General features: G+C 41.9%; 1 protein-coding gene across 1 annotated transcript; it reads left to right on the top strand.

Annotated features, from left to right (window-relative positions):
- Positions 1 to 4,416: 4,416 nt before the first annotated feature.
- Positions 4,417 to 8,116, top strand: LOC149811419 (uncharacterized). Its single transcript, XM_089992713.1, has 2 exons — positions 4,417 to 4,555; positions 4,942 to 8,116. The coding sequence occupies exon 2, from the start codon at positions 5,113 to 5,115 to the stop codon at positions 7,591 to 7,593; it is 2,481 nt and encodes an 826-aa protein (XP_089848839.1). The 5' UTR covers positions 4,417 to 4,555; positions 4,942 to 5,112; the 3' UTR covers positions 7,594 to 8,116.
- Positions 8,117 to 8,663: the final 547 nt, after the last annotated feature.

Below are 8,663 nucleotides of genomic sequence, written 5' to 3'. Positions count from 1 at the left end.
TCCCGCAATGGTTTCATACTGCATGAGGCCAACTGAGTTGAAAGAGTTGCACAGGCAGTTAGACGAGATGTTAGATGCAGGTATCGTTCGTCCATCAAAAGCCCCATTTGGCACACCAGTCCTATTTCAGATGAAACATGACGGCTCCAAGCGATTATGTGTGGATTATCGTGTGCTAAATAAGGTCACGGTAAAGAACAAGTACCCGTTGTCACTAATAGCAGACTTGTTCGATTAGTTGAGTAGTGCCCGAGTCTTTTCAAAGCTAAACTTGAGATCGGGTTATTGGTAGGTGAGGATTACTGATGACGATGAGCCAAAAATAACTTGCATCACCCGCTATGATGCTTACAAATTCTTAGTAATGTCATTCAGGTTGACGAATGCTTAAACCACGTTCATGACCCTAATGAATCAGATTTTCTACCCTTAGACAAGTTTGTGGTAGTCTACTTGGATGACATCATGATCTATAGCAATAACATGAAAGAACATGTCAGATACTTGCAAATAGTGTTTTAGGAGCTAAAGGTGAATGACCTCTGTGTTAAACGAGAAAAGTATCTCTTTCGTTAGGAGGAGATCAACTTCTTTGGCCACGTTATAGGGTATGGTGTACTGTGCATGGATGAGCAAAAAATAAGAGCCATCCAAGAATGGGTTCCGCAAAGCAAAGTCCCAAAGTTGCGGTCATTCCTTGGTTTGACGAATTACTATCAACGATTCATTGAAGGTTACTCCCTCATTGTTGCGCCTCTCACTGACCTGCTAAAGAAGAATTGAGTATGGCTCTGGAAAGAAGCATACCAAGATGCCTTCGAGGGTTTAAAGAAAGCCTTAGTGAGGAAGCTAGTGCTGCGATTGCCTGATCACTCGAGACCCTTTGAGGTCTACACAGACGCCTTAGACTTTGTCATCAATGGAGTTATTATGCAGGATGTTCATCCAATTGCATATAAGAGTGGTAAGCTAAAAGATGTAGAGAGGTGTTATATGATGCATGAACGTGAGATGACAACCATCGTGTATTACTTCAAAACTTTATGGCACTACCTTCTGGGTGCCTAGTTCGTCGTCAAGATGGACAATGTTGCCATGAGTTGTTTTCAGACACAAAAGAAGCTGACGCCTAAGCAAGCTCGGTGACAAATGTTTTTGACTGAGTTCAACTTTGCCTTAAAGTACAAGGTTAATGAGACCAATGTTGTGGCGGATGCCTTGAGCCGCAGAGCTGAACTGACTGTTGCACGTGTGAAGCCTTTCAAAGTGCATTTGGAGGGCACTTTGTTGAGACACATCCGTGAAGGTATGCAACAGTATCCGATAACGCAACACCTTGTTTCTCTGACGCAGGTAGAGAAGACTTGACGATTTTGGCTACAGGACAGTCTCCTCGTGACAAAAGGAGTATGCATCTTCATGCCGCGGTGGAGAAGTCTCTGTCGAGAATTGCTTAAGAAGTGCCATGATACATTATGGACCAACCATCCTAGTCAAGAGTGGACCTTAGCACTCCTTGAGCGCGGCTACTATTGGTCACAGATGAGAGACAACGTGAAGGGGTATGTGTGAACGTGCCTCATCTGTTAGCAAAACAAGAGAACCAACTAGAAGACAACCGATCTCCTTGAGCCTCTACCGATTCCATAACGTTCTTAGGAAATCATCTCCATGGACTTCATTGTTAGTCTGCCGAAGGTAGATGGCACCAGCTCCATCCTTGTGGTAATTGGTCGTTTATCAAAGTATGTCATCTTCATCTCAGCTTCTAAGGAGTGCCCTGCAGAGTTGTTTGTAAAGCATGTGGTGAAGCATTAGGGCATACCAAAGACTATTGTGAGTGATCGCGATGCTCGCTTCATGAGCAAGTTCTAGCGTGAAGTATTTTAACTACTTGACTTTGATTTGCTATTTTCAACAAGCTTCCATCCGTCGACTGATAGGCAAGCAGAGCGTATCAACGGGATACTTGAGCAGTACCTTAGACACTTTGTTAGTGCCAATCAGAAAAATTAAGCGAAGCTTCTTGACGTAGTATAATTTTGTTATAATTTACAAAAGAGCGAGTCTTCAGGCCACAACCCGTTTGAAATAGCCATGGGGTAGCAACCGCCGACCCTCCACACTCTTGCCATGCAAGAAAATGGAAGGTCATCATTCACCTATTAGTTTGTTCGAGACTGACATGAGCAAAATGAGTTGGCGAATACATTCCTATATAAGGTGACAAAGGGAATGAAGAAGTGAGCGGACAAGCATCGTCAACCCGTTGTGTTCCAAGTTGGGGACTAAGTGTTGGTGAAGCTTTATCCTGATCACACAAGCATCTTCCACGGGTGACACCGCAGACTGATAAAAAAGTATGAAGAATCATTCACCATCACAAATAAGGTGGGCAAACTGGCGTACAAGCTAGAGTTACCCTCAAATTTCAAGGTGCACCCGATGTTCCACGTGTGCAACCTCAAACAGTTTCATACAGATGACGGAGATCCAGAACGTAGCATGCCACAATGCGCTTTCATTATGTAGAGGGCCCCTGCAACACAATGGGCCGATAAGCACCTCAGTCAGATCCTTCACCACAAGGTCAACTACTTGGGCAAAAAAAAAACCTAGTGCAATGGGAGGAAACAACGAAACTTATGTGGGAGCCAACTTTTCGGATGAACAGTCGCTACTTAACTGAAGTCAGGGCTTATCATGAAACAAATGGCGTAGAGGACAACACATCATTTGAAGGAAAGAGCATGTTTCCTTGTGACTTGCATTGTAAAGTTGCGTTTAGAGTGTTTAAAGTCTGTTTTGCTTTCGTCGAGTCTGATGTAAGCTGCCCAGTTCAGGTTAATCAATACTCCGAAGGGGCAACCCGTATACTTGAACCGTAAGCAGCTTACGAGCTAAAATTGTGAATAAATCAAATGCGTTGAGCTTTCTTTTGTTCACCCTCATTGTGATTGCTCCTTGTGATTACAATTCTTCTTCCTTCATTCTTTCTTGATCTCTTGCACTTTGATTACAAGCTTTTGTAACTGGCAAGCGAACGATAAGTAGGCTTGCGGTCGTAGAAAAAACTGTCCTATTAAAGAAAATAGGCCCCTGACACTAATCTTCTCAAGGGATAATCTAATCTACCATTGTATGTTTCATCGAGTACTCAAACGCAATATGTCATTTTTCTCTTGGTCATTATGCATGCAAAAGCCAATACCCTGCGTATTCCGTTGAGATCAAGAGAACGTGTTTCGTATTCAACTGGTTAAAGTTGAATGCCATGTACAAGCTCATAACCTTTATTTGCACGTATCAGTCTTGAGCACCAAGGACAGCAACATGGCCAACTTTAAGTTGGTTATCCCCAGGATCAATTCCAGCTGGCGCGTGGGGGTTGCCACTGTTGCTGTCATAGTTGGGGGCATGTAAGGCTGGGAGGCAATATCCTCAACCGGGAGTTTTACTTGGTAGGAAGGCAGGCCTAATAAGTGTCCCGGTTCTCGGTGAGGGTTTTCCTTCATCATCCAAAAAAAAACTTTTAAGCTGGTTACCAAGTTGAAATATACAACTAGAATCAAGGATGACTTAAAACTAATAAAAGATACATAAAGTAAGATATCTGGTTCAAGCCAAGTTTCAATTTGTAGTATATCGTACTGAATCTGCATTTGAATCAATGAAACATGAACAAACTCATTATCACATATATATATATATATATATAGGTGCTTAATGATAGAGAGAGGGAGAGAGAACTGTTAGAAGATATATAAGCCTTGTCATTTAACTCGACATTTTTTGTTAAAGTCTGAACTACTGTGAATTTTTGCTTTAATTATCATTGTATATTGTATATGTTAGGGTTTATGTTTGTGGTTTGAGGGGGTTATAGAAAACGCTAGGTGGTAGGTCCCACAATGAAAGAGGTTCGCAGTTCACACTCAAGGCATTCTCAATGAGGGGGGGTTTTATTTTTAGGTGGTCCGTGTAATTCTCCCTAACCTTGAGTCTAGTGAGCCTAACCATGCTGGTAACCATGGTTACTCATGGGACAAAACCTTAAGCTTAAGATCTGGGTCCCACCCCCAGTATTAATTTTCCTCAGCCACAATTAATATAAAAATATTCATATAACTTTGCTAAATTTAACATTCAGCCCTAGCTCAAATCATATACTTCTACAAAAAATATATACAAACACAAAATAAATAAATAAACAAAAAATTCCATTATCAAGCTCTTTTAAAATCCCTCCACTAAAAAAAAAAATCCCATTTTTAGCTTTAATGCCCTAACCACGCCTAGGGTTAAAAACTAACCCTAGTTATGTTTTGGAAATACAAAAAATAATTAAATATTGATTCCAACCAATCAAAATTTCCAATCTACATATTTATGTATGATGGGGTTAGGAAAAATAAAGGGTCGTTTATTTTGAGGTTACTTTTGGTTTAGGGCTCCTGTAAAAACACCAATTTTTTTTTGTGATGGGATGGAAAAAAAATGGAGGAATTGGCCTAAAAGTTTTTCATCTTCTTCCTCAATCTGTTTCTGTGATCAGGTAAACCCTACTTCAGTTTGTGTTTGCATCTGAGTCCTTTATTTGCCTTGTTTCTGTTTCACACTGCCCTCCTCTGTCCTAGATCAAACGTCTCTGGATTTCCATCCCGATCTGAGAATTTTCGGGAGTGATTCCTGGCCGTTGGATCGTATCTAGGTCGTTTTTTTTCATTCCTTTTTCCGATTCTCGATTCCTTGATTTTTCCTTTGTTTTCTGTGATTGTTTTGTATTTTTAACTTAGTTGGGGAAGAGCGAGAAGAAATTAGGGTTTTGATTGGTTGGGAGGGAGAAAATTAAGGGTTTCTTTTAGTTTTGTTCGTTCGAGTAGAAGCTTTGTGATTCTGACAGTTTTTCGTCCGAATTTTGGATTTTTTTCTCCCTTCTAGGGTTTCTGATAGTGGTAGAGAGGATCGGATGATCGGAGAATATGGGGATTTCTGGGGTTTCTGATAGTGGTGGTTGAGTTGCTCGGAGTTGGTTTCCGATGTTTGGCTTCAGAATTGTAGGTGGGTTCAGTGAGAATTGAGAGTAGGTAGGACTATAGGAGTAGGAGAGTGATGGAGTGTAACAAGGACGAGGCCACTAGGGCGAAGGAGATCGCTGAGAGGAAGTTTAAGGAGAAAAATCTCGAGGGGGCGAAGAAATTCGCGTTGAAGGCATCACAATTGTATCCCACATTGGAGGGCATCAGTCAAATGTTGGCCACCTTGGACGTGTATGCCGCAGCGGAGAAGAAGGTCAATGGGGAGACGGATTGGTATGAGATTCTGTGCGTGAACGCGATGGCGGACGATGAGACTGTGAAGAAACAGTATAGAAAGCTAGCTCTTATGCTCCACCCTGATAAGAACAAGTCTGTGGGGGCAGAGGGAGCATTTAAGCTAATTTCAGAGGCGTGGAGTGTGCTATCGGACAAGTTTCGGAGGTCGGCTTACGACCATAAGAGGAATCTTAAGGGGTTCCCGCAGAAGGCTTCGCAGCCTGGTAGGCCTGCTGCTGCTGCTCCTCCTCCACGAACGGGTGCCGCCCGTGGTGTGAATGGCTCATACAATATACCTAATAATAATGCAGGTTCTGATGCTAGAACAGACACTACTGCTCCACGAGCCAGTGCCTCTGGTCGTGGTGTGAACGGCTTATACAAATTCAGTAATGGTAATGCAGGCTCTGATGCTAGAACACAGAAGCCAGCTCCACGCGCTCCTTCGGTACCCCCTCCAGCACATCGTCAATCTAAACCGAGCACATTTTGGACAAGTTGCAATCGGTGCAAGATGCAATATGAATATCTTCGTGTGTACGTTAATCATAATCTGTTGTGTCCCAATTGCCACAAACCATTCCTGGCCATTGAGACAGCCACTGTGCCGAGTGCTTCGGGCCCTTTTCCTTGGTCAATCTCGCAACAGCATGGTCAGCCGAATCAAAACATGCATGGAAAGAATGCTCATGTTCCAGGAAGTGATGGTGCCCTTCCAAGCGGGTTCCCCCCAGTCCAAGGTACCGAATCATTTCATAACCCGAACTTCCAGTGGGGTGCATTCTCTAGAACATCTGGTGTTGCGAGTGCTAATGCATCATCTTCTACCGCAGCTGCTGCTGCTGCTGTCAATGTGGTTCATCAAACATATGAGAAAGTCAGAAGAGAGCGGGGGGAGGCACAAGCAGCAGCTAGAAGGGAGGAAGCTAGGAGGAGCAGCCATGACGTTAAGAGGACCTCAAGTGGATTATATCCAGGGAATTCTCAAGCATACCCTGTTGGAAGTGAAAGTTTCATTCAAAGGCCTGATAAGAAAAGAAGAAGCATGGACAGAGACAGTCTTGGTGATGGTGACGATAATGAATATATGGGTATGGGCAACGGCAAGGATGGTGTGCTGAATGCATCTGGACATAGATCTGACAGTGTCCATATGCCTTCTAATTCTAGCAGGGATGCCTATGAAGCAGAAAAGCTGAATGGCATCTCAAAGGGTATGCCGGCTCGGTTTCCTTACAAACAGTATAGCGGCTCTCTGAGGGACTCAACAATGCAGGATACTCGCAGCATACTAATGGCTAAGGCTAGAAATGAAATTAAAAAAAAAATAGAAGATTGGAAGTTGGAGGCTGCAACAAAAGCCAAAAAAAGTGAAAAAGGCCAGCCAAATGCAAAGGAAAAAGGCATGTCGAATGACAATGGTGATGTGCATGATCAGGGAAAGTCTGATGAGTCTTCGAAAAAGGGAAAGAAAAGTAGTTCTTCAAAAGAGCGCATAGTTTCTATGGATGGTTCAAATGAAGAACCAGATGTACCATCGTCAATCAATGTTATTGATCCTGATTTTTATGATTTTGACAAGGATCGGTGTGAGAAATCTTTTGAAGCTAATCAGGTATGGGCAGCTTATGATGATGATGATGGAATGCCTCGTTTTTATGCGTTTGTTCAGAAAGTGATATCTGCAAAGCCTTTCAAGATGCGAATTAGTTGGCTCAACTCCAAAAGCAACAGTGAACTTGGCCCTATGAATTGGGTTGCATGTGGTTTTGCCAAGACCAACGGAGAGTTCAGGGTGAGTAGGTATGAGGTAAATGATAATGTCAATGTTTTCTCTCACAAGGTCAGATGGGAGAAAGGGTTACGAGGGGTCATCAGAATATTTCCTAGAAAAGGGGATGTTTGTGCCCTCTACAGAAACTGGTCAAAGAACTGGAATGAATCAACCCCTGATGAGGTGGTACATAAGTATGACATGGTGGAGGTGCTTGATAATTTTGTAGAAGACTGCGGTGTATCTATTTCTCCTCTAGTGAAGGTTCCTGGTTTCAAAACAGTATTTCAGAGGAATATGGATCCTGAGAAAGTTCGAACAATTCCTAGAGAAGAGTTGTTTCGGTTTTCACACCAGGTTCCTTCTCGGCTGCTGACTGGTGAAGAAGCTGAAAATGCACCAAAGGGTTGCCTGGAACTGGATCCAGCTGCAACACCTATGGAACTTCTGCAGGTGATAACAGAAGCTAAGAATGATGAGATGGGGGAGCCTGCCAAACAGTGACAGCTTGATCTAATACAGGATTGCCTGGACATGATTATCTTCGGAGGCTCAAATGGTCATGGATGGATTAACTGCTCTCATAATGCTGAACTAGCAGTTTGAGCATTTGCTGGTTTTGGCATAATCAGAGCACCTCTGTGCAGTTTCTTTCTTGCTATTGACTAGCTTATGTTGTGGACGTTTCACCATGACAGCTGGTCATTGATTTCAAATATTGTCACATTGCCTTTTCTGATGATCTAACCTCAATTTTGTCTACAAGACGACATCATTTCAAAATAGTTAACATGATTTTGGGCAACACTGGCTGGAATTTTGGTATTGTTTTTTTTATTATGTGGGCAATTTATATGTCCTGAATTGTGTTTAATGCTGAGATAAGTGCATTATTCGTTTTCATGTATGGTTCGATGGAAGATTATGTCTTCTAAATAACAATCATAGTGGCATCTAAGGGACAACATAGTGCTATGATGTGCTTGTTGGGTTTCTTCTATTATCTAATGAATCTATATGTTACCCTTCTAAGTTTCTTTTTCTGTTTGTAGCAATGAGGCAATCAGTTACTGAATACATATTTTGGTTGTCAGTCTTACAGGGTTCCAATTATCTGTCCTGTAAGTTCATTTGTTGTTGTATTAAGTGCCTGTTTTCTTAATTGAAGATGTCACCATATTATTCTGTTCTTTTTAACTTCTTTTTTATTGTACATCACATGCATGATCTTTCAATAGTCTTATAGATTTGCTGGAGCAAACACATGTTTGTAAATGTTAACCTTATAAAATGGAACTGCTGAAAATTTTGCAACTACTAAGTATTTACTGGGATTGCCTAACAGAGAGAAAAGCTTCTCTTATGTTCGTCTGGAAGTTTCTTTGTGAGTATGAAATCACTTGGTTGATGATTTTCTCAAAATACAAGTGCCTTTAGGCATGGAGCGAATATATGTATGGTATATCACTTGATATTTCACGTGGAATGCTACCTTCCAAGGCCATTATTTTTCTTAAAAGAAAAAGATGGTATTATAATAGGAAGAACCATGACATTTGGGGGAAACTTATGCT

This window comes from Nuphar pumila, chromosome 17 (assembly GCF_984573655.1).
Source record: "Nuphar pumila chromosome 17, dmNupPumi1.hap1.1, whole genome shotgun sequence".
Taxonomy (NCBI): Eukaryota; Viridiplantae; Streptophyta; class Magnoliopsida; order Nymphaeales; family Nymphaeaceae; genus Nuphar; species Nuphar pumila.
Note: the sequence above shows the minus strand (reverse complement) of the source record. Positions and strands in the feature narration are given on the sequence as shown.

Excerpts from the sequence above, each read along its gene's own strand:
- LOC149811419 (XM_089992713.1), top strand. The coding sequence starts at position 5,113 with ATGGAGTGTAACAAGGACGAGGCCACTAGGGCGAAGGAGATCGCTGAG.